This window comes from Mauremys mutica, chromosome 4 (genome assembly GCF_020497125.1).
Source record: "Mauremys mutica isolate MM-2020 ecotype Southern chromosome 4, ASM2049712v1, whole genome shotgun sequence".
Lineage (NCBI taxonomy): Eukaryota > Metazoa > Chordata > Testudines > Geoemydidae > Mauremys > Mauremys mutica.
Window position 1 is genome coordinate 148,485,505 of NC_059075.1, and position 27,978 is coordinate 148,513,482.

Sequence of the window (27,978 nt, forward strand, 5' to 3'; positions counted from 1 at the left end):
TCTGGTACACAGCCGGGCTCTTGGGGCGGGGGGGGGGTGCTTTTCAGACGTTCTGGCCCCCGCCACATACCCATCTGCCAGGGCCATGATGCCTGGTGGGGCTGGGATGGGTTGTGGGTCCTGGCTGATGCATGGAGGATGGCACCAGTGATACCAGTGCAAGAGATGCAGCCAGGACCAGTCGGTCTCTGCTGAGCTCCCGCTGAGCACTGCTAGGAATGATGGGCTGAGTCTGAGACGGGCACTGGGGATGGGCAGGCCCAGTGCATGGCCCAGGCACACAGCACTGGGATGGGGGTAGGGGGAGCAGGTGTCTGTTTTTCAACTGGAACACCTGCTCGTAAAGGGATCCTGGTGGCTCTCCGCTACCCTCTACGCCATGCGGCTCCCAGGAAGCAGCATCATATCCCCCCTCTGGCTCCTACGCATAGGGGCAGCCAGGGGGCTCTGCACACTGTCCCTGCACTAAGCGCCACCCTCACAGCTCCCATTGGCCAGGAACCACAGCCAATGGGAGCTGTGGGGGCGGTGCCTGCAGACGGGGCAGCGTGCCAAGCCACCTGGCTGCTCCTCCGCGTAGGAGCCAGAGGGGAGATATGACACTGCTTCCTCTACGAGCGGGCGTTCCGGTTGAAAAACAGACAGTAGGCATGAGCAGTCGAGATCATTTTCTTCTGAGTTATCAGCTAATCCCAGCTTTGACAAGACTCGGCCCCCCCCCCCCCCCCGGCCTCGCTCCCGGCTGAATAGGTTATCACCAGTGATTTTAACACTCCAGTCAAATAAATTTCTGGCCCCCCCCTTGCCGCCCTGTATACCCCTCTCCCGCCCCCAGGAACCAGCCCTTCTTGTTTGTACCATTCTCTGTTTATTTATTTTTACATTTTTATTCCACATTTACACAATTTAAAAAAAAAAAGTCATGAATCCTTCCAGCCCCTCCCCCACCAGGCCCTGCCTCCTCTGGGCCTGGCCCCTCCCTGCCTCACTAACTCTGACACCAACAAAAATAAATAACAAGCCCCCCTGCCGCTGGGTGGGGGTGTAACGTGCCCAGCGGGGTGGATGTGGGCTAAACTTGCGCCCAGGCCGTCTGGCCCTGTGATTCTGGGATCCAGCATCACACAGGACACAGCTGGGGCTGGGTGCTTGGGTGGGGTCTCTGTGCAGGGGGACTGGGTCATGCAGGCCACGGGGCACAGGGGCTGCCCAGAGACAGGGGCAGCTGGCACCTCCTCCCAGTTGCTGTGATGCGGACAGCAGGGCCCAGGGGCAAATGTGCCAGATCTAGGCCTTGCATGGGGGGCAAGGTGGAGAGGCCCAACCCCCTAATTCCCAGCCGCGATTCACCCTTCCCCTGGGAAACCCAGCCACAGACTCCCAGACAGAGCCGGGTGGGCAACAAGGGGGTCTCAGGGCTGGGCTGGCAGAGGTGTGTGGGTTGGGATTGAGGGGCACCAGCAGAGCTGGGGGGGGGCGGGTTGGGCCCAGGGCTGGGGGAGCAGGGGGGGCCCTGGGTGGGGGAGGGGACCCCAGGGCTGGGGGAGCTGGGGGTAGCAGGCAGGCCATGCCCAAGAGAGCAGTGGGCTGTGGGTGGGGGAGAGGAGCCCAGGGGGGTGGGGGCAGGCCATGCCTAGTGCTGGGGGGCTCCTCGGGCCCCCACGCACAGTTCTCGCCCCGCGCCGGGGCTGCAGTGCAGCATGTGGTCCCGTCGGGAGCTCCCTCTCCGTGCCGGGCGCCCTCGTCTCCTCGTGCGGGCTCGGCGCTTGCTCCAGGTCGGGAAGCTGCAGGGGGCTCACTCCTCGCTCTCCAGCTTGAGGCTGATGCTGCGGGCTTTGGCGCGGGGCGCTGCCGGGGGCCCCCCCTCGCGCTCCGCCTGGCTCTGCCCCCGCGAGCGCAGCAGCTGGCTCTGCTTGCGCAGGAAGTCGACGGGGGCGGGGCAGCCGTAGGTGCCTTTGCCCAGCGTGGGCCGCGGTGCCCCCTTGGGCGAATGTGCCAGCGATGCCGTCTCCAGCTGGGCCAGGTGCGCCACGTAGCCCTCGGACAGGAACTGCAGACAGACGCACGGACCGAGCGTGGGGACAGACGGACGGGGGAGCGCTGGGGCCCAGCCCCCACTGTCCCCATGCCAGACCCCCCACTGCCTCCCACCCCTTCTGGCCCAGGGGCACTGTGCCCTCTGGAAGGGAAGGCTCCCGTGTCCCGTTCCCCACCCCTCTGGGCCAGCCAGTCTCCTGCCCTGGGGCCAGCCCAGAGCCAGGGCCCGCTAGAGGGGAAAGGCCCCATGTCCCAGTCCCTGAGCCAGCCAGTCCCGTCTCCGGGGACCGCAGCTCGTCCCCCCTGGTGCCCGCGTACCTGGCACTGGTTCTGGAACTTCTTGACCGTGCGCCCGACGATGTAGATCTGGGTGGGCGGGAGCCCCAGGGAGCTGTAGACCGAGATGTCCTTCGTGGAGCCATAGCCAGCCACAATGGTGACCTCTGCCTGCAGCACATGGGTACTCAGCCTGGCACCCCGCCTCCTCGTGCCACCCGAGCCCTTCCCACTCCTGCTGCCCGAGCCCCGCCCCCTAGTACCACCTGAGCCCTGCCCCCTACCACCTGAGCCCCACCTCCTCGTGCCATCCCAAGTCCCGTCCCCTCGCACCGCCTGAGCCCCACCCCCATACTCCGAGCCCCACCTCCTCGTGCCAAGTCCCGCCCCCTCGCACCGCCTGAGCCCCACCCCCATACTCCGAGCCCCACCTCCTCGTGCCAAGTCCCGCCCCCTCGCACCGCCTGAGCCCCACCCCCATACTCCGAGCCCCACCTCCTCGTGCCAAGTCCCGTCCCCTCGCACCGCCTAAGCCCCACCCCCATACTCCGAGCCCCACCTCCTCGTGCCAAGTCCCGCCCCCTCGCACCGCCTGAGCCCCACCCCCATACCCCACCTCCTCGTGCCATCCCAAGTCCTATCCCCTCGCACCACCTGAGCCCCACCCCCTCATGCCGCATGAACCCCACCCCTTCATGCTGTCCAAGCCCCGCCCCCTGGTGCCTCCCAAGCTCCACCCCTCACACCACCCAAACCCTGCCCCCTTGCACCACCCCGCTCCTGACACTGATTGAGCCCCAGCTTGGCCTGCCCCCCGCCACTCCCAAACCCTGGCTATGCCCTGTCCCCTGCGGCGCTGGGTGCAGGCCTCACCTCAGTGCGCAGGCTCTGCAGGAAGGCAGCTTTCTGGCGCAGGGGGTCGTGGGTGAGGCCGTCACAGAAGGAGACGACGCCGTGCGGGAAGTTGTGTTGCGACAGCCAGGCCACCACGCGGTGCTTCTGCATGTCAGGCCGCCCCGTCACATAGATGATCATGTACCCCGAGTCCTGCCAGTGCCTGGGGTGACACGACACGGGCATCACAGGGGGCCGTGGGGAGCTGGGGTGGGGCAGGAGCTGAGAGGACAGCAGCGGGAAGGGGGTTAGCAGGGTGGTAGAGGGTGGCTGGGCGTAGGCACTGGAGTGGGAGGTTTACCTGGGGGGGGGGTCACCTACCGCACAACGTCGACGGCGCCTGCCCGCACTTTGGGGTCGCTGCCCATGATGGAGACGCTGGCCGTGAAGGAGCCGTCGATGCTGAAGACAACCGCCTCGGTGCTGCGTGCCACCACCGTCAGGAAGGCCTCGGCGTAGCTGTGATCCCCTCTGCACGGGAGCGGGGGGCATCAGGGACCGAGCGGGACAGGGGAGCCCAGACACCTCCACCCCCGCACATAGATCTCCCCCTCCTCCTCACACACACTGCGGGGGAGGGGGGTGTCCCGCAATCCTTGCCCAGAGGGGGCCCCGAGCTCCAAAAGCCTCCCCTCACCCATTCCCAACACTGCTTTCCCCGCAAGGGCTCTCCCTGCCAGGCTCCTGGTACAGCCCCACTCCTCAGTACGTCCCCTTCCCAGGATCGCATGCACCCGGGCCGGGCAAGGCGGGGCGGGGGTCTCACCTGACCACCATGCGCACGGGGTACATGCCGATGCCCAGCGCCTTGTCGGGCGGGATGAGGAAGGCCAGGCGCCCGCTGCTGCTGGTCACCTCGGTGCCGTAGTGCAGCCACTTCCCCGACAGCGGCTGCGTCATGATGTAGACGTCCACCTGCGGGGAGCCACACAGACGGTAACGTCGGCTCTTAACAGCCACCGCTCTCGCGGCTCCCCGGCCTAGCCAGGAGCCGAGATCGCCCTGTGCAGGCGCAGCCCCCGAACGCCCAGCTTCCCCTCGGAGCGGCCGAGACCTCTCGTCTGGACAGCCCGGCTGCCTCTCGGAGTGTGGAATTAAGCTAAAGCTAAATGACACTGTTCCCCGGCAAGGCGAGTGATACCTGCGCAGGGATCCCCCCGCTGCTGTCACCCCCGCACCCCCAGGACTGGCCTAGTTCACTCATGGGCGAGACGCCCAGCTAAGAGCCCCTGCCAGGGGACACGAGAAGAGCAGCTGCTCCCAGGTGTGAGCCAAGGGCCAGGGGAGAAGAGGTACGTTTAAGGCAGCTGGGAACGGCTTGCTGGGTGACCCAACAAAGTTCCTGAGAGCCCAAGAAGTCTCAACCGGCCAGCCCTTCCTGAGGCTGGTGTGCAGCCGTCTGCCTTGGGAGACAGAGCCGCCCCTCTCCTCACCAACCCTCCCTCGGGTTCCTCCCTGGGATGTCTCAGGTATACCTGCAAAGGTATCAGGGATCACCTGGGGCTGGGGGATTGGGCCCACCAGACTGCAAGGATCTGGTGTGTGCGCTTTGGAAGTGACTGGGGCTCTCTAAGAGTGACGGAAATTCATAGAATCAGGGACCCCAGGAGATCATCTAGTCCAACCCCCTGCTCAAAGCAGGACCAATCCCCAGCTAAATCCCCAAATCACCCCATCAAGGATTGAGCTCACAACCCTGGGCTTAGCAGGCCAATGCTCAAACCACTGAGCTCTCCCTCCAGCACGGCACAGCACATGGAGCGTGGGTGAGAGGCCCCCTCACCAGGGCCGGACTCCAGAACATTAAGAGAAATTGCTCAAGAGCGGGGAGCCCGGCTGGGCTAATTATGAACCAGGCCTGGCCATGAATCAAAGCAACACCCCCTCTCTCTCTGCACTGTGTCAGACACCACCGCCATCTGCTGGACAGCAGAGGAACTGAGAGCTGGAAAGCTCAGAGCAATTTGGAAGGTGGCATATAAAACCGAGGTCACCCCGGGAGACCCCAGAGGTAGCTGAACCCTCGTGGGCAGCTTCTCCCCTCGGCCACAGTCCCAGCACCAAGAGATGAACGACTCGCCCCCAGCCCAGGGTTCGCAGGAGAAGAAGTGGTAAGATTTCATTTCCCCTCTGTTCTTTAACAGAAATAGCTGCAGGTTGGCTTGTTGAGTCTACATGCCCCAGCAATACCTCGGGTAGCCATGTGCTGGATTTAACTACTGTGTTTTGCGTGCTCTTCTTTGTAGGCCCGAGGATTGAACTCTAACGTGAAGCAGGTCTGCTGTCTAAGCTGGTTGCTCTGGGACCAATCCACTCCCATAGCAGGGAGCACAGCAAGTGCTTCCTTCCTCCTGGGTGAAATATTGGGCAGGGGTGTCCATACGTTCGGGGCGGTAGAACTGCTGAGTGATCAGGGCTGACTCCAGGGTTTTTGCCGCCCCAAGCAGCAAAAAAAAAAACAAACAAAAAAAAAAACCAGCCACAGTCACGATCAGCTCTACTGCCGCCGCTTCAGTCTTCGGCAGCAATTCAGCAGCTGGTCCTTCCCTCCGAGAGGGAGTGAGGGACCCGCCGCCAAATTGCCACCGAAGAGTTGGACGTGCCGCCCCTCTCCGTTGGCTGCCCCAAGCACCTGCTTGCTGGGCTGGTGCCTGGAGCCGGCCCTGTGAGTGATGATTATAAAGAAACCCAGGTGCTCTGCATTGCTCCTGGGTCTCACCGCTCGTCCTCAACCCTACGGTACCGCTCGCAAGGCTGTGCGGGCTAGACCTGAAACGCTGGTTGTAGCTACGCGAAAGTGGTGCGCTGCTGCTTGTATGCTAAGGTGGCTCTGGCCAGTTACTAAACGGGTTGGTTGGGAATAACTGAGTGTCCTGCTGTGAGAGATGCTGTCCGAGGTGAGCGCTGACCTGAGAAGAGGCCAGTGCTCATCAGTAGCTAAGGCTCCCTGGGCTCAGTAAAAGGGGTTCTCCTCTCAGCTTCCACTGGAATATCGGCTACAGCACCCACCAAAGAGGCAAACCCAGTTCGTTAGATTTCAGCTTTAAAATCAAACCAGCACCATGGCAAATTCACAACATTGACTGCTCCACTCATGCTTACATGGGGGCAGCTCCTGCCAGGGCACCCAGACAGACCCCCCGCACCCCACACTTGCTGGGGCACCCAGACAGACCCCCCCACACTTGCCGGGGCACCCGGACAGACCCCCCCCCAACCCACACCTGCTGAGGCACCCAGACAGACCCCCCCACACCTGCTGAGGCACCCAAACAGACCCCCCCACACACTCCGCACCTGCTGGGGCTCCCAGATGGACTCCTTTTCTAACGTTTTTATGAGTCCGAAGTGTTTCCCTCTGTACTTTGCATTGCTGGCCAATGGGAGCAAAAGGGTTAAATCTGCTGGGGTGGGGGGGGAGCAGGAGACTTGAGGTGTTTGTGTCACACACTGCCTGGGGGGGGAGCAGGAGACGAGGTGTTTGTGTCACACACTGCCTGTGGGGGGGGGGAAGGAGGCTTGAGGTGTTTGTGTCACACACTGCCTGTGGGGGGGGGGAAGGAGGCTTGAGGTGTTTGTGTCACACACTGCCTGGGGGGGGGGGGCGAAGGAGACTTGAGGTGTTTGTGTCACACACTGCCTGGGGGGGAGCAGGAGACGAGGTGTTTGTGTCACACACTGCCTGGGGGGGGGGAGCAGGAGACGAGGTGTTTGTGTCACACACTGCCTGGGGGGGGGGAAGGAGGCTTGAGGTGTTTGTGTCACACACTGCCTGGGGGGGGGAGCAGGAGACGAGGTGTTTGTGTCACACACTGCCTGGGGGGGGAGCAGGAGACGAGGTGTTTGTGTCACACACTGCCTGGGGGGGAGCAGGAGACGAGGTGTTTGTGTCACACACTGCCTGGGGGGGGAGCAGGAGACGAGGTGTTTGTGTCACACACTGCCTGGGGGGGGGGGGAAGGAGGCTTGAGGTGTTTGTGTCACACACTGCCTGGCGGGGCGGGGGAAGAATGGGTCATCAGAGGCCTGGGCGAAACCGACCCAGACCAGCGGAGAATGCAAGCAGAGAACCCCAGTGGCCAGCGAACAGCAGGGAATGCCAGCTGGGGAGACCGGGGCTCTGGCCTTGGACTGGCAGACAGAGGGAGGGAGCCAGGAACGGAGTCCACAGCTGCATGGCACCCCAGGGCACTAGTGCCAGGTTCACCCTCCCAGCCTCTCCCCCACAGCGCCGGTACCTTCTCCCCAGTCAGCGTCACCACGTCCAGGGGGCCGTACATGAAGCGCCCACTCAGCACCTGGGGCCGCCCCTCGCACACGATCACGTCGCTGGCTCGGTGGTTGGACGTCACGTTCTGCGGGGCAGGGCAGGGGGGTCAGTGGCGGTGGCTCCTCCCCCCACCCCCAAAGGGCTGCTGGGGTCTCTGCCCCCTGTCCCAGGGAGGCCGGCCTGAGCTTAGGCAGCCCAGCTGGGGCTGAGTCCAGCCTCCCGTCCAGAGCCCCGTGCCCCAGGAGCCCGGCCCAGTGATTTACTGCTGACTCTGCATCACCCCAATGACATAACCCGGCCATCAACCCAATGACTCAATCGCCACCTCCCCGCTCGCTCCCCCCAGAGCCCTGCCCCCTCCGTTCTGCCTGGGCCCCCACCGCCCTCCTCTGCCCACCCACCCCAGCAGCACCATCTCCTGCCCAGGCCCCCGTCACCCCCCAGCTCGGGCACGGGCGGGTGGAGGCCGCGTACCCGGATCTTCACTTGTGTGCGCTTGCGCTGCCACTTCTCGCGGGGGATGGCAGGGCTGTAGATGGAGCTCTCCTCGCACTCCGCCAGCTGGGGGCGCTCCTTCTCGATCACCTGCAAGAGCAGCACGGCCTCAGCGCCCCCAGCCACGGCCACCGCCCACGCCCCTCCCCGTCGCTAGGCACCAGCCCCCCGGCCACAGGGCACCGGCCACTGCTCGCTCCCCACCATGCTCACGACACCCTCTGTGCTGCAGACCCTGCCCCCAGGCCCTCTGGCCCCTCCCTTCCCGGATCCCCCCCCAGCACACCTGGCGCAGGATGAAGGCTACCACGTCGGAGGACTCCCAGTAGCTGGCGTGGAAGAGGTGCGGCAGGGTGATGGTGGGGAAGGCGGTCAGCGCGTCGGGGCAGTACAGGGAGTAGTCAATCCGCTTCGGGCCCCACCACCGCTCCAGGACTGCGGGGAGAGCGGTGTCAGGAGAACTCGTACCCCGGCCCGGTCCTTCCGCCCGGCCCCCACACTCCAGACTGGACCAGTACCCTCTCCAGAGACTGGACCGGTACCCCGCTTCCTCCGCCCAGTACCCCCTCCCCAGACTGACATGTACCCCACTCCCTCCACCCGGTACCCCCTCCCCGGCCTGTCCCCTACCCCCTCACCTTCTACACTGCTCCCCCCTACCCAAGACCTGCCCTGTACTCTGCCCCTTCCACCCTGCATCCCTCACCCGACCTGCCCCTACCCCTCACCCCCTGCCCTGCAGCCCAGCACCCCAGACCTACCCCATATCCCACAGCCTCCTGTCTTGTACCCCCTTCAATGCTCCGTCCCCCCGACTCCCCCACGTCACTCTTGCTGGTGCTGCGGCGGGGGGGGTAGGCAAGGATCTAGGTGGATGGGGGAGGGGTCGCACTCACTCTTGACGACCTCGCTGGTGCTGGAAGGAGCGGGGGGCTCTCCTGTCTCGCTGCCTCTCCAGAAGCCCCCAAAGCAGCTGGTAGGGGTGGTGGGCGCCGTCAGCTCCAAGTCGCCCAGGAAGAGGGTGGAATGAGTCTGCAGGGCCTCAGCTGAGCCAGGGAGAGAGAGAGCAGGGTGAGCACAGCAACCCCAGGGACCCTGCCCCCCACAGACCCGAGGGATAACCCAGAGGGGACCCCCAAACCCCTCTGTCCCCTATTGCCCCCCAAGGGACATCCCAGAGGGGCCCCCTTAACCCTCACTGGCCCCGAGGGACCCCCTAACCTCCACTGTCACATCCCCCACTCGCCCACCTCAAGGGGACATCCCAGAGGCAACCCCCAAACCCCATTGTCCCCCCCTTACCCCACAATATTACCCCCAGCCCCTGGGGACCCCATGCTCCCAATGAGACTGCCCCAAAGGGATCCTGCCCTCCCCTCCCGCTCCCAGCCCTCACCCAGCAGTGCAGAGGTGCCATCGCCCAGCGGGTATTTCTGGTAGCGAGGCACGCCCAGGGGGGGCACGGCGTGGAAGGCCTTGGCCAGCAGGGGCTCCAGGCGCGAGGCGCAGGGGTCGGCTGCGTGGAACAGGTTGTAGATCTGCTCGCAGGCCGGGCGCATCTGGGCCACTGCAGGGACAGGAGGGTTAAATGCCTGCGCCGGGGGAGGGGGAGGACGCGGTTAGTGAGCTATGCCGGGGAGGGGTCAGCCCCTGCACCTCGGCTGGGGGGGGAGTTGGGGGTGAGCAAGCAATGCGGGAAGGGTCACCCACTGAGTGAGCAGTGCAGGGGAGGGGAGCAGTGATGCAGGGGGGCAGCAGCCCCTGTGCCTAGGGGGGATGTGAGCAATCCAGGGGGAGTGAGCAAAACAGGGGAGAGAGGCCCCTGCACTGGGGGGGGGCGCAGCAGGGGAACAAATGTTTCAGGGGGTGGGATCAGCACCTAGGGGAATGAGGGGGCCCCCTCTCGCCACGGGGAGAAGCAGGGGTGCCAGAGACCCTGGAAATCCGTGCCAGCTTGGTGGCAGCGGTGGGTGCTGTACGCAGCAGTCATTTCCCGCAACAAGTGGCCCTGGCAACAGAAACCAGCTTAGAACAATTTGCCGAGGGCTGCGGTGGGTTCTCCGCTGTTTAAATCAAGATGGGACGTTCGTTGTAAAAACTCTGCTCTCGGAGTTATTTTGGGGCCAGTCTCCAGCCTGTACTAGACAGGTCAGACTAGCTGATCACAATGGGCTTTTCTGGCCTGGGAATCAGGAGTCTATGAAAAAAGAAACGGCAGAAGTGACATCTAAACGACTCCCTCCGGGGTAGATGGCAGAGCAGTGCAGACACTGGGGGGCCTGCTCCAGGACCATCCGGCAAAGAACCCTGGTTCCATCCCAGGCGAGGTTCTGAGTGACCCAATCCACCAGCCGCCGGGAATGGAGACCCAGACGCCCCAGAGGAGGCGAGAACCCAAGGGTGACAGCCGCAGTGGCCCCAGCCCAGGAACTAGAGCAGGGCCGGGGCTGCAGCGGCAGGAGCTGGCTGAGCTAGGGTGACCAGACAGCAAGTGAGAAAAATCAGGACAGTGGTGGGGGGTAATAGGAGCCTATATAAGAAAAAGACCCAAAAATCGGGACATCTGGTCACCCAGGCTTAGCGGGGCAAGCAGCCAGAGCAGCAGGGGAAGCAGGCCCTGGCAATGGAGGCCTGAGGAGCACGAGGCTGTGCGGCAGAGATCCACTGGGACAGAGATGCTGGATCGGTGACCCTGTTCAAGGTGCATCCTTTCCCTCCGAGGCAGCCTGTGAACCGGATCCCCCTGCAGGTGGGCTGCGTAGCCTCACACCCTTCCTGGGCCACGTGGCCAACCGGGAGGGGGGGACTATGAACAGTCCCAAAAGGAACCTTTTCGGAAGGTGGCTGCCGGCATGGGGCCCACAGCACAGCCCCCCCGCTCAGGGAAGAAATACATTCTGGTGGTGGCGTATGTCACCACTCGCTACCCTGGGCAGTGGGCTACCCCAGCAAGGCAGTTACTAGCCAGGGGGCTAATTGCATGTCAACCTTTCTCTGGTGCTTGTGGGTCATAAGAACGACCACATTGGGTCAGACCAACGGTCCATCTAGCCCAGTATCCCGTCTTCCAACAGTGACTGGTATCAGATGCGTCAGAGGGAATGAACAGAACTGGGCAATTTTCGAGTGATCCATCCCATCATCCAGTTCCACATTCTGGTGGTCAGTTTAGTTGCGTCTGTGACTACCTTGGCTAATCGCCAGGGATGGACCTACTCTCCATGATCTTATCTCATTCTTTTTTGAACCCACTTATACTTTTGGCCTTCAGAACATTCCCCAGCAACGAGTTCCACGGGTTGACCGTGCATTGTGTGAAGCACTTCCTTAGGTTTGTTTTAAACCTGCTGCTTATTAATTTCATTGGGTGACCCCCTGGTTATGTTACGTTATGTGAAGGGGTAAACAACACTTCCCTCTTCACTTTCTCCACACTATTCCTGATTTTATAGACCTATCACATCCCCCCTTAATCAAAACAGTCCCTATCTTTTTAATCTCTCCTCGTATGGAAGCTGTTCCATACCCCTAAGCATTTTTGTTGCCCTTCTCTGTACTTTTTCCAATTCTAATGTATTTTTTTGAGATAGGGTGACCAGAACTGCACGCAGTATTCAAGGTGTGTACGTACCATGGATTTATATAGTGGCATTATATTTTCTGTCTTATCTATTCCTTTCCTAATGGTTCCTAACATTCTGTTTGCTTTTGTGACGGCCGCTGCACATTGAGTGGATGATTTCAGAGAACCATCCACAATGACTCCAAGATCTCTTTCTTGAGTGGCAACAGTTAATTTAGACCCCATCATTTTGTATGCACAGTTGGGATTATGTTTTCCAACGCACTTTGTGCTTATCAACATTGTCTTTCATCTGCCGTTTTGTTGCCTAGTCACCCAGTTTTATGAGATCCCTTTGTAGCTCTTCATAGTCAGCTCTGCACTTAACTATACTGAGTAATTTTATATCATCTGCAAACTGCCACCTCATCCCTTTTTCCAGATCCTTTATGAACATGTGGAACAGCACTGGTCCCAGCAGAGATCCATGAAGGACCCCGCTATTTACCTCTCCCCATTGTGAAAACTGACCATTTATTTTTACCCTTTGTTTTTCCTATCGTTTAACCAGTTCCTGCTCCATGAGAGGACCTTCCCTCTTATCCCACGACAGCTTACTTTGCTAAAGAGCCTTTGGCGAGGGACCTGGTGAAAGGCTTTCTGAAAATCTAAGTACATTATATCCACTGGATCCCCCTTGTCCACATGCTTGTTGACTCCCTCGAAGAATTCTAGTAGATTGGTGAGGCATGATTTCCCTTTACAAAAGCCAAGCTGACTCTTCCCCAACACATCATGTTCATCTATGAGTCTGATAATTCTGTTCTTTACTACAGTTTCAACCAATTTGCCTGGTACTGAAGTTAGGCTTACCGGCCTGTAATTGCCAGGATCGCCTCTGGAGCTGAGCATTACATTAGCTACCTTCCAGTCATCTGGTATAGAAGCTGATTTAAATCATAGGTTACAGATCACAGTTAGGAGTTCTGCAATTTCATATTTGAATTCCTTCAGAACTCTTGGGTGAATGCCATCTGGTGCTGGTGAATTACTACTTTTTAATTTATCAATCTGTACCAACACCACCAGACTTCTGCATAGCACCCTCAGTCCAACGGGCGGGTGGAGAGGTTTTATGGGACCCTGAAGATGATGCTGAGGACTATCTTTTGATGAGCAGAGGGAGGGCCCAGCGACCGGATGTGGTTCCATGAATGCCTGGCAGGCAACGCGAGAGGACGCGGAACCAGTGCGGCTGTGACCGGGGACAGAGACTCCCAGTGGGCATGCTCAAGCTTGAGAAAAGAAGATTGAGGCGGGACCTGATAATGGTCTTCAGCTATGCTAAGGGCTGTTATAACCAGGACTGTTCTCCACACCCACTGAAGGTGGGCAAGAAGCAGTGGGTTTAACCTGCAGCAAGGGAGATCTAGGCTCGGGATTAGACAGGCCTTTCTAAGTCTAGGGCTAGTGAAGCTCTGCAGTAGGCTGATGTGCCGAAGTGGGAATTCTCTGCAGTATTTTGATGAGTGATCTGCACAGCAGTGACTGACTTGTCATGGGGCCGGTACCCAACGGGAGCAAAAGGGTTAAGCTGCTCCTGGGGCAGAGCAGGGAACCCGAGGTGTTGTGTCACGTCCCTCCCTGGGGTGGTACGAAGGGGGTGCGGTGGGGTAAAGGACTGCCTGAAACTGACCCATTCCACAAGAGCCCCAAGGACCAAACAACTGACACCGATCCAAGGAAGCTGGCAGGCGGCACACGTGAGCTCAGCAGGAGCCGGACCAGGGACTGAAAGTTTCATGTGGCTGGGATAAGAGCTGGCTTTTGGGGAGACTCAGCACCTCTCACCTGGGATGGACAAAGACAGGGGAGAGAGCCAGCAAAGGGATCGCAGGGCAGCTCGGCTGGGGTGGAGGGGCCATGGCCGGGCCAGCTGGACAGTGTCTTCACCTGTCTTTCTATCTGTGGCCTCCAGGGGCCTGCCGAATGCTGACTGTGGGAGAAGGCACACGCTCTCCCTGCAGGTCCTTGCGGGGCCCATTGCTCTGCCAGGGGCCTGAGCTCACAGGGACCCGCTGGGGAGCCCCGGGGAGAAGCAGGGCCCAGTCTCAGGGGCTGAAGCCACAGGCCTCGCCCTTGGAAAAAGCTGAGCCGAGGGCCTGGTGCACTAAGGGAACGTCGACACAGGCATGGCCGTGGGCATAGTTACCCTCACACTGGGTAACAGCCGGGGCACTGAAACCCCTGGAAATCTGTGCTGGGGGCAGTGCCTGCGCTGGGGGGTGTGTAAGTGTGTGTGTGTGTTGGGGGGGGGGGTGAGTGCCTGCGCCGGGGGGAGTGTAAGAGTGTGTGTGTGTGTTGGGCGGGGGGGTGAGTGCCTGCGCCGGGGGGGGGCATAAGTGTGTGTGTGTGTTGGGGAGGAGGGGGGCAGTGCCTGCGCCGGGGGGAGCGTAAGTGTGTGTGTGTGTGTTGGGGGGGGGAGTGTCTGCGCCAGGGGGAGTGTAAGTGTGTGTGTGTGTTGGGGGGGGGGGGGGGGAGTGCCTGCGCTGGGGGGGGGGTATAAGTGTGTGTTGGGGGGAGGGATGAGTGCCTGCGCCGGGGGGAGTGTAAGTGTGTGTGTGTGTGTGGGGGGGGAGGGGGGCAGTGCCTGTCCCGAGGGGGGGGTTGTAGTGTTTGGGTGTGTGTGGGTGGGGAGGGGGGCAGTGCCTGTGCCGGGGGGGGGGGTGTAAGTGTGTGTGTGTGTTGGGGGGGAGGGGGGCAGTGCCTGCGCCAGGGGGGGTTTAAGTGTGTGTGTGTGTTTGTTGGGGGGAGGGGGGCAGTGCCTGCGCCGGGGGGAGTGTAAGTGTGTGTGTGTGTTGGGGGGAGGGGGGAGTGCCTGCGCCGGGGGGGTGTAAGTGTGTGTGTGTGTTGGGGGGGAGGGGGCAGTGCCTGTGCCGGGGGGGGATGTAAGTGTGTGTGTGTGTGTTGGGGGGGAGGGGGGCAGTGCCTGCGCCGGGGGGAGTGTAAGTGTGTGTGTGTGTTGGGGGGGGGGAGTGGCTGCGCCCGGGGGGGGTAAGTGTGTGTGTGTGTTGGGGGGAGGGGGGCAGTGCCGGCGCCGGGGGGAGTGTAAGTGTGTGTGTGTGTTGGGGGGGGAGGGGGGCAGTGCCTGCGCCGGGGGGAGTGTAAGTGTGTGTGTGTGTGGTGGGGGGGAGGGGGGCAGTGCCTGCGCCGGGGGGGTGTAAGTGTGTGTGTGTGTGTGTTGGGGGGAGAGGGGGGCAGTGCCTGCGCCGGGGGGGGTGTAAGTGTGTGTGAGTGTGTGTTGGGGGGGAAGGGGGCCAGTGACTGCGCCGGGGGGGGTGTAAGTGTGTGTGTGTGTTGGGGGGGAGGGGGCAGTGCCTGCGCCGGGGGGAGTGTAAGTGTGTGTGTGTGTGTGTTGGGGGGGACGTGGGGCAGTGCCTGCGCCGGGGGGGGTGTAAGTGGGTGTGTGGGTGTTGGAGGGGAGGGGGGCAGTGCCTGCGCCGGGGGGGGTGTAAGTGTGTGTGTGTGTTGGGGGGGAGGGGGCAGTGCCTGCGCCGGGGGGAGTGTAAGTGTGTGTGTGTGTTGGGGGGGAGGGGGCAGTGCCTGCGCCGGGGGGAGTGTAAGTGTGTGTGTGTGTTGGGGGGGGGGGAGTGTCTGCGCCAGGGGGGTGTAAGTGTGTGTGTGTGTTGGGGGGAGGGGGGCAGTGCCTGCACCGGGGGGAGTGTAAGTGTGTGTGTGTGTTGGGGGGGGCGGGGGGCAGTGCCTGCGCCGGGGGGGGTGTAAGTGTGTGTGTGTGTGTTGGGGGGGAGGGGGGCAGTGCCTGCGCCGGGGGGGGTGTAAGTGTGTGTGTGTGTTGGGGGGGAGGGGGCAGTGCCTGCGCCGGGGGGGTGTAAGTGTGTGTGTGTGTTGGGGGAGTGAGTGCCTGCACCGGGGGAGCGTGGGCGGGTCAGTGCTGGAGGAAGAGAGGAGGCCCGGTGCCGGCCCTGGGGGAGCTCTGTGGGGGTACAGGGGCCGGGGCAGGCTGGCGCGGGGGGACCCTCACCATCCAAGGCTGGCATGACCGTCTTGCGCAGCGCTAGCACCAGCCCCAGCGGCGAGCCGAACAGGAAGAAGCCGGACACCTTGAAGTCGAGGCGGGCGGCCGTGCCCTCGCCCCCGTCCAGCGCTGAGCCCGAGGAGTAGCTGCTGCGCCGCAGCTCCACCTCCCCCTGGGGGACGCTGGCCTGCAGGCTGGAGAGGACAGAAGAGCAGGCTCCAGTGGGCACCGGGACGGGACACGGGGCCTTTCCCCTCCAGGGGGCACTGGCTCTGATCCAGCCCCAGGGCAGGGGGACTGGCAGGCTCGGGGAGTGGGGAATAGCTCAGGGGGTCTTTGCCCTCCATGGGGCACCGGCTCCTATCTGGCCCCAGGGCAGGGGTCTGGTTCTGTGCATGTCCACATGGTGCTGCTCCCATGGGGTTGGGGTGCAGCTGTCAATGTCCTGCCCCCGACTGGGGTGAGCCGTGCCATGGGGCCTAGAGCCATTGCTCCAATCCTGCCAGTGGCATCCTGTGGAGGGGTCACCCCTCCCCCTTCTCTCCCCCCCATGCCTTCCCCCTGCACCCACTGAGGGCAGCCCTCCCCCACCCCGGGTGCTCTCACCTGCACAGGAAATTGTGCTGCTGGCTCACAGAGTCCACGTTGCTCTGCTCCTGGGGGGGCGGGAGCACCCCGGGCTCGGGGCTGGCCTGTCCCGTCCCCCCTGCCCCTTCGGCTAGCGGGTCCTTCCTGCTGCCCAGCTCCGGGGAGATTGGCTCCATGGTCTGGGAAGTGGGTGAGCAGTGAGAGAGCAGCACCCTCATGGGGTCAGTGCCACCCACCCCATCGCAGGCACCCCACCCCTCACTGGGCCAGTGCCACCCACCCCATTGCGGGAATCCCAACCCACCCATCACAGGAGCAGCGCCACCCCCTACCCATTGCGGGCACCGTCCCCCCTCAGGGGGCCCTCCATGCCCTGGACCCTGTCACCCCTCAGAGGCCCGTCCCCACCCCAGACCAGGGCTCCCTGAGCTGCTGGTCCCTCCCCACCACGTAAAGGGTCGGGGTCACAGACAGCCCAGCAGGCTCCAGCGCTCTGGGGGGGGGGGGTACGGGGCAGTGTGGAGTGATGTGAAAGTGGGGGATCCTACAGAGGGGCTGCCAGAGCCCCCCGAGCTCCCTTGGCAAAGAGGGGCCCAGGCACTCACCAGGCTGCCCCGGCGGCTGCTGCTCCGGCTCCCCGCAGTGCCTGCCCGGCTCTGGCACAGGGCATCGAAACCCAGGATGCCCCCCACGCAGTCACCGATCAGCACCACCTGCTGGAGGGAGGGACCGTCAGATCCGGGAGGGACCCCACGCCCCATAGCCGTGGCCCACCCGGCCCTGCACCACTCCCACAGCTGCTGCCCCCTTCCCAACAGCCCCCCATCCCACAACGTCCCCCAGAGCCACCAACCCCCACTCCTCACAGTGCCCCCCTACAGCCAGAGACCCCCATCCTCACAACTCCCCCATCCCACTCCCCACAGCCAACCCCCACCCTGATCCCCACTCTCCTCCCAACTGTGCCCCCCCTCGCCTCCCCCAGCGCCGCCCCCCCCGACCTGGCCGCAGAAGCCGGAACCCTCAGGGGAGTGCAGGAAGGCGCTGTGGGCCTGGTTGGCACGGGTGATGGTGGTGGCCACGGCGTGCTGGTAGCTCCCGGAGGACGTGGCCAGCAGGGGCAGGGCGGCCAGTGGGATGTGGTCCTGGCTGCTGGACAGGCTGTCCCTATCATGGCTGTAGGGGCTGAGGCTGGGGATGAGGGGTTAGTGGTGAGAGAGGCGGCTGCTGCCCGGAGACCCCCACAGCCCTGTGCCATTGCCGGAAGGCAGCCCCTCCCATGCCAGCTGAGGGATGGCCCAGGCAGCAGGGCAGGGCTCCGCACCCTGGACCACCACCCACAGTAGCCCATGGAGCCTTTGATTTAGCTCAGCAGTAACACAAGGAACCCACAGGCCTGTGTCCTGTAAGACAATGGCCTCAGCAAGTTCGCATGAGTAAAGTAGGCCTATGGCCCTCAGCATAGAGGAAATGGCCCGACCGTTACCCGAGGTTTGGGGAGCTGGGAATAGCTTGCTCGAGAGAGAGTTGGGACACAACGGTACCAGGTGACCGCAGGAGCTGGGGTGTTTTGGGACAGAATCGCTGGCAGATGTCTAACCACCAACTTGCCTGAGCAATAGGTAGGGCCCTACCAAATTCACAGCCATGAAAAATGTGTCATGGACCTTGAAATCTGGTCTTCCCCCGTGAAATCTGGATTTTGTGTGCTTTTACCCTGTCCTATACAGGTTTCATGGGGGAGACCAGCGTTTCTCAAACTGGGGTTCCTGACCCAGAAGGGATTTGCGGGGGGGGGGGTCACAAGGTTATTTTAGGGGGAGTCACAGTATTGCCACCCTCACTTCTGCGCTGCCTTCAGAGCTGGGCGGCTGGAGAGCAGCGGCTGCTGACTGAGGGCCCAGCTCTGCAGGCAGCAGCCCAGCAGGAAGGGTGGCAATACCATACCATGCCATCCTTCCTCCTGCGCTGCTGCTGGCGGCGGCTCTGCCTTCAGAGCTGGGCTCCCGGCCAGCAGCCGCCGCTCTCCAGCTGCCCAGCAGTGCAGAAGCTAAGAGTAGCAATACCGCAACCCCCTCTCCCCCTACAATAAGCTTATGACCCCTCCACAACTCCTTTTTCGGTCAGCACCCCTACAATTACAACACCGTGAAATTTCAGATTTAAATAGCTGAAATCATGAAATTTATGATTTTTAAAATCCTATGACCATGAAATTGACCAAAACAGAGCGTGAATTTGGTAGGGCCCTAGGAATAGGTGACCTATATGACACGAGCTAAAGGGAACGGATGTGTTAACCGACAGGATAAGGACACCCCAGTATTACAAGGGTGAGGAAGGTAGATTTGGACACGGGGGGCTGGGCATCCGAACGAATGTTCGTGATATTGCCCAGGCTCTGTAACAGGCCACGCCACACGCGTGGTGCCTAGCTTTTCATCCGTGACCCTTCAACTCTCCACTGCTATCTCCCACCGACCTTTGGGCATCTGGGGTCTGGACCATCGGACTCCTTGGGACACGGCTGCTCCTTTCTGTCTCCCCACCAGCTCCCCAAGGAAGGGTGTGAGTAGATGAGCACACGCAGGGAATAGCACCAAATGTCCTGCTATCTGTGTGGGGTTTGAAGCTTTGCTGTCTGTGGACTGCGTGACTAGAAATTGCCATGGCTTTGCTTTGCCCTCAGCAGGAGGGGCTTTGCCATTCACCCGCAGCTCCCTACGAGCTACTGAATTGTCAGTTTTAATTCTGTGGAGCCTGGTTCTGGGACGAGACCCCTAGTACCCCCAGTTCATTACATTAGTATCAACTGGCAATCAATGCAATTATTATTCACCCTGACAAAGGACTGGGCAACACCACGCCCAGCAGGCACCTCATCTGCTGATACGGGAGTGCAGCACCCCCTAGCGCCATGCTAGAGCCCGCACTGCCTGAGGCAGAGCGCCCCGATGGAGTCCCCACCCTACTCCCTGCAGCAGAGCTCCCCTAGCACCCCACTGGGGCCCAGGGGCCAGCCCTGACTGCAGGCAGCGCCCCCTGCAGGAGGGAGGACATACTTGGAGACCAGGGCGTAGGCGGCGGCGCAGATGGGCGGGCAGGGCACCAGGCGCAGCGCCACGTGGCCAAGCGCCTCGGGGAAGTGGACGCGGGCGACGGCGTCGAAGGTGGCGGCCAGCGTCTGCACGTCAGCCTGCTTGGAGCCCGGCTCGCCCGCACCCTGGTCCAGGATGTTCCCGCTGTGCAGGATCAGGAACAGCGCGTGGATTCGGCAGGCCTGCGCCACGCTCTCCGCAGAGCCACCCTGCGGGGAGACATGCTGTCAGTGGGGCAGGCAGGGACAGGTGCCCATGGCGGGGGGGAATTGGTGGGGTGGGGAGATAATGGTGCCCCTTGGAGAAGCTTGGGAAGTACCTCCCTGAACGCCAGGTTAGCCAAGTTATGCAGCTTTGGGCTGGGGGCAGAGAGCCCCCACTTGGCCCCACGCAGCTGCCCTAGGCACACGGGACTGTGAGCAGCCAGCTCTGCTGCCCGCTGGGGTCGGGGGTGGCCATGGCTGGTGATTCCTAGTGGCATCTGGGTTGCAAGGAGAGGGCCAGACCAGATGGGGTGGGGCTGGGGCTGGTGAGACAAGACAGGTGGCAGGGCTGAAGGCAGCGCCAGGTGGGTCGTAGGTGGGGTGGGGTGGGGGGCAGGGCCGGGGCCAGGGCAGGGGGCCACACACCTCAGCAAAGCTGGCCCCGGTCAGTCCACTGCCACTGGGCTTGGCCACACCGGTCCCGTCCCCTGCACAGACAAAGCCCGGGTGAGCGTGCTGGCGTGGGAGGTGCCCTAGGGGCCGGGCCCAGCTGCTGGATCCCAACCCTGCTACCCTGGGGTGCTGAGGTGGACCACGGGGACCCCGGCATTCGCCCTGTGGGCTCTGACCCACTCCCCTGCCTCCCACCCTCCCCCCATGCAACCTGCCACCTTCACGCCACCCTGTTCCTCTACACCAGGGGTTGGCAACCTATGGCACGCGAGCTGATTTACTGTGGCACACTGCTGCCAGCCTGGGGTCCCCGCCGCCGGCCCTGCTCAGCCCACCGCTAGCCTGGATGGACGAAACCCCGGGACGGCAGCGGGCTGAGCGGGGACGGCAGCCGAAACCCCGGCAGCCAAGGGCCGGCGGCCGGAACCCCAAACCGCCAGCGGGCTGAGCCGCTCAGCCCGCAACCAGCCTGGGGTCCCCGCCGCCGGCCCTGCTCAGCCCACCGCTAGCCTGGATGGACGAAACCCCGGGACGGCAGCGGGCTGAGCGGGGACGGCAGCCGAAACCCCGGCAGCCAAGGGCCGGCGGCCGGAACGCCAAACCGCCAGCGGGCTGAGCCGCTCAACCCGCAACCGGCCTGGGGTCCCAGCCGCCGGTCCGCTCAGCCTGCTGCCAGTCTGGGGTCCCAGCTGCCGGCCCCTGTAAATGTAAAATGTATTACTGCCACGCAAAACCTTAAATTACCGTGAATAAATGAAAACTTGGCACATCACTTCTGAAAGGTTGCCGACCTCTGCTCTGCACTATCCCAACCCCCACCCTCCTGCCTCCCTGCCCACCTGAAGCCCTACTTCCCTCACCACCCCTATCCTCCTGCTGTCCTGTCCCCCAACCCTATCCTGCCCCGCACCCTCCCACTTCCCTGTCCTTTAGGAAGTGTTATTTACTCCTTCCCTTAACACAAGAACTAGGGGTCACCCAATGAAATTAACAGGCAGCAGGTTTAAAACAAACCTAAGGCAGTATTTCTTCACCCAACACACAGTCAACCTGTGGAACTCCTTGCCAGAGGATGTTGTGAAGGCCAAGACTATAACAGGATTCCAATAAGAACTAGATACGTTCATGGAGGATAGGTCCATCAATGGCTATTAGCCAGGATGGGCAGGGATGGTGTCCGTAGCCTCTGTTTGCCAGAAGCTGGGAATGGGCGACAGGGGATCTCCCTGTCCTGTTCATTCCCTCTGGGGCATCTGACACTGGCCACTGTCGGCAGACAGGATACTGGGCTAGATGGACCTTTGGTATGACCCAGTATGGCCATTCTTGTGTTTACCCTGCCCTGATCCTCCCCCTGCCCCACGCTTACCCAGCCCCTCATCCAGCTCGCCTGGTCGGTCCAGCGTGTCCAGCAAGTCGTTGGAGTTCCACTTGGTCATCTCCTTGGCAAAGACGTCGTCACTGTCAGACAGATCCTCTGGAGGGGAGGGTGTGTCATGAGACTGAGACACTGAGACACCCCCCAAGAATGAGGGACCCTCGGGAGAGACACCCGTGGGAATTGGAGACTCTGTTTGCACCTGCCCCTGGGAATGGGGGACCCCTGCACGCACCCCTGGGAATGTGGGACCTCCCAGCAGAGATATCCCCCAGGAATGCAGGACTCCACTTGCACACCTGCCAGTAGGAATAAGGTACGCCTGCAGCAGAGATACTTTCTGAGAAATGGGAGACCCCCTCTAGGCGCACCAACCGCCAGGAATGGGGACCACTCCCCTCCACCCTCCGTACCATGAGCATCGAAGAATTCCTCCTCTGAGCTGTTCTCCGAGTCCCGTGCGATGTTCTGCATACGCCACTCTGAGAGACTCTGGGGAGATACCCCCCCTGGGGGGATTGGACGGGGGTCAGATACCAGAGACTGGGGAGCCCTCCCCACAGCTCTCCCACCAGCATCCCACCCCAGCTCCCCTGCCAGCACCCCACCCCTCCCCCTGAATGCCCCATCCCCCAGCCAGCACCCCACCCCTCTGCCGGAGCGCCACTGTCCTCCAGCACCCCTGTCAGCACCCCCACCCATCCCCCAAATGCCCCAGCCCCCGGCCCCCCCGTCAGCACCCCACCCATCCCCCAAATGCCCCAGCCCCCTTGCCAGCACCCCACCCCTTCCCCCGAGCGCCTCTGTCCCCCAGTGCTCCTGCCAGCACCTCCACCCTTCCCCCGAATGCCCCATAACCCAGCCCCCCTGCCAGCGCCCCACCCCTCCCCCTGAATGCCCGGCCCCCCTGCCAGCGCCCCACCCCTCCCCCTAAGCACTCTGTCCCCACAGTGCCCCTGCCAGCACCCCCACCCTTCCCCCGAGTACCTGTCCTCCAGCACTTCTGCCAGCACCACCCTGTTCCCCGAGCACCCCAGCCCCCAGCACCTCTGCAGACCCCACCCCTCTGCCCCCAGTGCCTCTGCCAGCAGCCCCACCCTGTTACCTGCAGCACCCCTGGCAACCCTCCAGCCAGAGCTCCCCCCCCACCCCATGCCAACACCTCCACCCCGAGCACCCCCACCTCCTGCCAGACCCCTCGTCCCGCTCCTGCCCCAGCCAGTTCACTCCCCTCAGGCCCCAGCACCCACCCCCGCCCGGGCCCCCTCACCTCCGTGCTGGGAGGAATAGGAGGAGCGGGAGGACGAGGACCACTGCTTGGCGAAGGCGTCGTCGGGGGAGGCGTCGGGCGGCCCCTGCCCCTCAGCTCGGTCCTGCCCGTCGGCGTTGCCCAGCTCGGCCCGGCCCTCGGCGCTGGGGGCAGCCGCCGCCTCCTCGGCCTCGGTGCACTTGGCCATCTTCTGGGCCAGCATGCGGGCCGTCTCCTCCTCCAGCTGCCGGATGTCCTCCATGGTCAGCTCCGTCCACTCGTCCTGCCAGCACCAGGCCTGGCGGTGCGCCCGCAGCATCACCTTGCGCAGCCCTGTGGGGCGAGGGGCAGGGGAGTGCGGCGCAGCCAGAGCACCCCTCCCCCGGTGCCCCCCCCCCAGCCGGAGCCAGAACTCCCCTCCCGCACCAGAGCACCCCTCCCGCACAAATACGCCCAGCCAGAGCCAGAGCACCCCCCCGCCAGAGCACCCCTCCCCCACCACCCTCCCAGCCAGAGCATTGCTCCTCCACCCCCACCTCACTCTGAGCCAGAGCACCCCTCCCCCATGAGCACCCCAAGTCCAAGCCAGAGCACCCCTCCGCGACCACCTCCCCCAGCCAGAGCACCCCTCCCCCAGCCTGAGCCAGAGTGGCCTAATGTACATGCCAGGGCTTGTGCAGCCTCCATGGGGGGGGGATCAAGGAATTGGGGTCCCCCTGCCAGGGCTCTGCTACATCAGTGTGACCCAGCAGGCTGTGTGAACAGCTCCCCTTCCTCTGGTTGGGCCCCCCAGGAGGCTGGGGAGTCACTGGGAGCAGCATCAGGGGGTCATCCCAATGCCAGGGGGTTGGGGGGGGGCAGGGGCAGTGCTGGAGCGGGGAAGCACGATGCTAAGGGGCAGTGCTGGGTATGGGAGGCAGCGCCACTGGGCTGGAGGCTAAGGGGCGGGCGGGGGCAGCACCGGGGCAGCGCTAAGGGGCAGGGAAGCCATGGGGGGGGGGACTGGGGCCGGGGACTCACCTACGTCGTGGATGAACTGCTCGATCTTGGACTGCATGCCCCAGTAGCGGAACTCCACCTTGCATAGCTTGTAGGCACACATGAGGGGCCCGGCAGCCATGGCCCCCTCCAGCCAGTCGTCGCCCAGCGGCCCCCGGCCTGTCTTCGCCGAGCGATACAGCTTGGGGTCCTCCTCCACCTTGTACTCGTTGGGCGAGATGGGGTCCCGCACAATGTCAATGGTGTCTGGGGGCAGCAGGGAGTCAGCACCCACACACGGCGCCTGCCTGCCCCAGTGCCAGGGGTCTCACCCACTGCAGCCCCCCAGGGACAGGGAAAATACCTGCCTCAGTCCCCACAATGCTCTGGGGGCCCATCCCCCAAGGTTTTTGTTGCAGAGCAATGGAACAGGGGGGTTGCAGCAGTGTGTGTGGGGGGGGGGGGGTGCACAGAAGGGAGGGAGATTAGTGGGTGGAGGAGTGGGAAGAACTCCCGCCCTCCCAGCACTCTGCCCTCCCTGCCCCACAGCACTCTGGGACAGAGCACACGGGAGCAGCAGGGCTCAAGACAACGGGAGCTCTCCAGGCTCCAGCCCCTGGGCCCCACCCGCCAGACCTGCCCCAGCACCGAGCTCCCGTACAACTAAGGCACTTGTGTGGCAGGTCTGTGCCCCATGTCCCAGCACAGAGCACAGCCTGGGCAGGTCATGGGCTCCCTCCCCTGGGGGCCGGCTCTGTTCCTCACCGTCTTGGTAGAGCAGCACCGGGGCTGCGCCGGCGCCAGGTGCCCCGAGCGCGAAGGCGCAGACTGGCCCACCCAGTATCGGGTGTCCCCACGAGCAGTGCTTACCCAGAATCCGCTGCCTCTTCTCGGCCGCCGTGAGGTTGAAGACATTGGTCTGTTTGCCGGAGTCGGGCCGGTAATAGGTCTCGATCTCGATGGAGAACTTCTCCACGAAGGGGCAGGTGTATCTGGGAGATGGGAGAGACGGGGGAACAGGGGGATGAAAATGGGCAGCTTCTGCCTGTCCCAGCTCTGACCAGCCCCTGCCCCACCCCTACCCACCTCCTCCTCTGCCTCAGTCTCCCCACTCCAGGCCTGCACCAGCCCCACCCCACACAGCTTCTCCCCTGGTCTTGCCCCACCCCACATCCCACCCCCTGGGGCCATCAGTGCAGCATGAGGTGGGGCCTCACAGCGATGCAGGCTGTCCCCTGCTCTGTGCCAGTCCCCTGGCCCTGCAAGGGACTTTGGGACGGCCCCAGAACGAGTGATCCCGACAGACCCACACAGCAAGGGCAAGGGGGCAGGCCCCTGAAAACTGCTACCAATGTTCCTCTGCTCCCTGCCCTCCACCCTGCATGCCCCTCAGCTGGCCTGACACCCCCTGTCCCTCCCCCCGCCATGCTGCACCTGGTGCGCGTGTAGGGATAGGCGTTCCACGACTCCTCCTCCACCTGCAGCGCAGCCTTGGGCAGCAGGGCACGGAACCAGCTGGGGATGTGGGAGCCCACGTGGTAGATCTTGTGGGTGTACTGGCCGCTGCCTCCCGGGCCGTCGCTGTAGGGCCGGTTGGCCAGGATCTCGACCCCGCTGCCCTCCCCGCTGGATTCCTCCCGGCTCTTCTTCTGGAGGGGAGACACTGACCCATTGGTTCCAACCTGGGCCCTGGCGCCAGTCCCACCCCAACCGCCCCCCCAGTGCCGACCCTCCCAGTCCCTGCTCTGCACCCAGAGCCCGCTCTGCACCCACAGACCCCTCCCCTCACCTGGATCATATAGAGCTGGGCCACCTGGTACTCCTCGAGGCTCATGGGCAGCAGGATGTGATACTCCTTGATGAGCATGGTGACTGGTGGGGCCTGCGGACAGGGGCGAGGAGTTAGAGCCCCACTGCCCCTCCCCTGCACAGACCCCCGCCCCGGGGGGCCATCCCTGCTCCTCTCCTGCCCCAACCCTCCTCTCTCCCTTCTGGCTGCTTGGCCCACAGGATGAGGGATGGGGAACAAGAAGCAAATCCTCATGTGACCTGCTTAAAACTCCAACCTGCCTGATGCGTTTCCATGGTGATGCGCAGGGAATGGGGGGGGGAAGAGGGTGGGGGGGCATTCCCCCCACTGCCCCCCCCCACACACACACGCACGCTGTCAGGTCCTCTTGCATTCACCCTGCCCAGCCCTGCATCATCAAGGGACAGGACTCCTGGGTCCCTGTCCAGCTCCAACCCCAAAACTAGCTGGATGCTACTGGCAGCCCAAGGCTGCTGGGGGCGCTGCTCCTGGACCCAAGGGAACACAGCAGTGTGGGCACCGCAGCCCCATGGCCTGGGCCAGCAAACCTGCCCCACACAACTCTAGCCTGGGCCTGGGCCTGGGCCTGGGCCACCAAACCTCCCCACCCAGGCCCTGCTACAGCCTGGGGCACCAAACCTCCTCCCCACACAGCCCACCTCCGCCTGGGCCTAGGGCACTAAACCTCCCACCCCACATTCCCCCCACCTGGGCCTGGGGCACCAAACCTTCCCCCACAGCCCCTGCTAGAGCCTGGGCCACCAAACCTCCTGCCCCACAACCCTCTCCTGGGCCTAGGGCACCAAACCTTCCCCTGCAGCCCCTGCCTGAGGCACCAAACCTACCCCACCCCAACTCCCACCTGGGCCTCTGCACCAAACCTCACCCCTCCCCAAAACTCCCACCTGGGCCCAGAGCAGCAAACCTCCCCTCCCTCGCCAACTCTTGCCTGGACCTGGGCCACCAAACCTCCCCCACTCAGCCCCTGCATGATCCCGGGCACCAAACCTCCCCCTACAGACCCTGCCTGAGCCACCAAACCTCTCTCTCTCTCTCTCTCTCTCACACACACTCTCTCTCTCTCTCTCTCTCTCTCTCACACACACACACACACACTCTCTCTCTCTCCCCCTCCGCCTGGGGCATTAAACCTCCTGCCCCACATTCCCCACACCTGGGCACCAAACCTCCCCTCCACTCGGGCCACCAATTCTTCTCCCGCCAACAGCAAGCACATGGGTCTGGGATACCAACACCTCCCACCCAGCCTGAACCCCCCTTCCAGTTTCACCACAGGCAGCTACTGACTAGAGCCCAGCAATGGGACGCCCCAGCCTTTTCTTGGGGGGGCAATTCCCAGCCAGCGCCCCTAGAAGGGAAAGGCCTGGTGTCCCACTTGCTACCCCCTGAGCCAGCCAGTCCCTTGCCCTAGGCCTGGATCAGAGCCAGCACGCCCTAGAGGGGAAAGATCCCTTCCCCATTCCCCCACCCCCGGGGTCAGGTTGCAGCCAGTGCCCCCTAGAGGGGAAAGGTCCCTGCCCCATGAGGTTGCAGCCAGTGTCTGCTAGAGGGGAAAGGTCCTGCCCCATCGCCCCCCCCCCCCGTGAGATTGCACCCAGTGCCCCCTAGAAGGGAAAGGTCCCTGCCCCATCGCCCCCCCGTGAGATTGCACCCAGTGCCCCCTAGAAGGGAAAGGTCCCTGCCCCATCGCCCCCTTGTGAGACTGCACCCAGTGCCCCCTAGAGGGGGAAAGGTCCCTGCCCCATCGCCCCCTTGTGAGATTGCACCCAGTGCCCCCTAGAGGGGGAAAGGTCCCTGCCCCATCGCCCCCTTGTGAGATTGCACCCAGTGCCCCCTAGAGGGGGAAAGGTCCCTGCCCCATCGCCCCCTTGTGAGATTGCACCCAGTGCCCCCTAGAGGGGGAAAGGTCCCTGCCCCATCGCCCCCCCGTGAGATTGCACCCAGTGCCCCCTAGAGGGGGAAAGGCCCCTGCCCCATGCCGCCCCCCTCCGATCATGTCGCAGTCGGCGCCCCCTAGAGGCCAAGGCCCCGCGCTCCGTTCCCGCCCGGGTCGCCCCCGCCCCCTGGCGGTCCCGTCCCACCTGCCGGCGGCGCGGGCTGCTCTCACTGCACCAGCCGGGCCCTCGCCGTCCCGCGGCTGCTGCAGCGCGGCCCCCTCCGCGCCGCGCAGTGGAGCATCTCGCGGGGCTCGGCAGCTGCAGCCCGGCCGCTGCGCTCGGCTCGGCTCAGCTCGGCTCCGCTCGCTGCCTGCCCGCGTCACCGCCGCCCCCCCTCCCCTCCCCTCCCCTCCGGCGGCCGGCTCGGTGCGGGGGGAGCGAGGGGCGGGAGGAGCGGAGCGAGCCCGAGGGGAAAGCGCGGGGGGGGGGAGAACCCGGGGGAGGGAGCCGTGGGGGGAGGGAACCGCAGGGGGCAGGAGAGGGTCAGGGCGGGAGCCGAGGGGGGCGGGGACCGAGGGGAGGGCTGGGGGGGGTGGAAGGGAGGGGAAGAAGCTGTGGGGGCGGGGAGGGAACCGCGGGGGGCAGGGGAGGACAGCTCAGGGCGGGAGCCGAGGGGGGCGGGGACCGAGGGGAGGGCTGGGGGGTGGAGGGGAAGGAAGCTGCGGGGGCGAACCGGGGGGCGGAAGCGGAGGG

At 63.6% G+C, this 27,978-nt stretch overlaps 1 protein-coding gene across 1 annotated transcript; it reads right to left on the reverse strand.

Annotated features, from left to right (window-relative positions):
* Nucleotides 1-894: 894 nt before the first annotated feature.
* PITPNM1 (phosphatidylinositol transfer protein membrane associated 1) lies at nt 895-27,652 on the reverse strand. Its single transcript, XM_045015405.1, has 24 exons — nt 27,430-27,652; nt 25,307-25,399; nt 24,952-25,166; nt 24,388-24,509; nt 23,560-23,784; nt 22,561-22,872; nt 21,704-21,799; nt 21,282-21,389; nt 19,886-19,947; nt 19,221-19,465; nt 17,160-17,349; nt 16,764-16,871; nt 16,177-16,337; nt 15,577-15,764; nt 9,369-9,539; nt 8,869-9,018; nt 8,259-8,407; nt 7,952-8,062; nt 7,446-7,562; nt 3,974-4,122; nt 3,529-3,678; nt 3,187-3,370; nt 2,356-2,484; nt 895-2,050 (listed from the first exon to the last, which is right to left on the reverse strand). The coding sequence occupies exons 2-24, from the start codon at nt 25,382-25,384 to the stop codon at nt 1,796-1,798; spliced, it is 3,675 nt and encodes a 1,224-aa protein (XP_044871340.1). The 5' UTR covers nt 25,385-25,399; nt 27,430-27,652; the 3' UTR covers nt 895-1,795.
* Nucleotides 27,653-27,978: the final 326 nt, after the last annotated feature.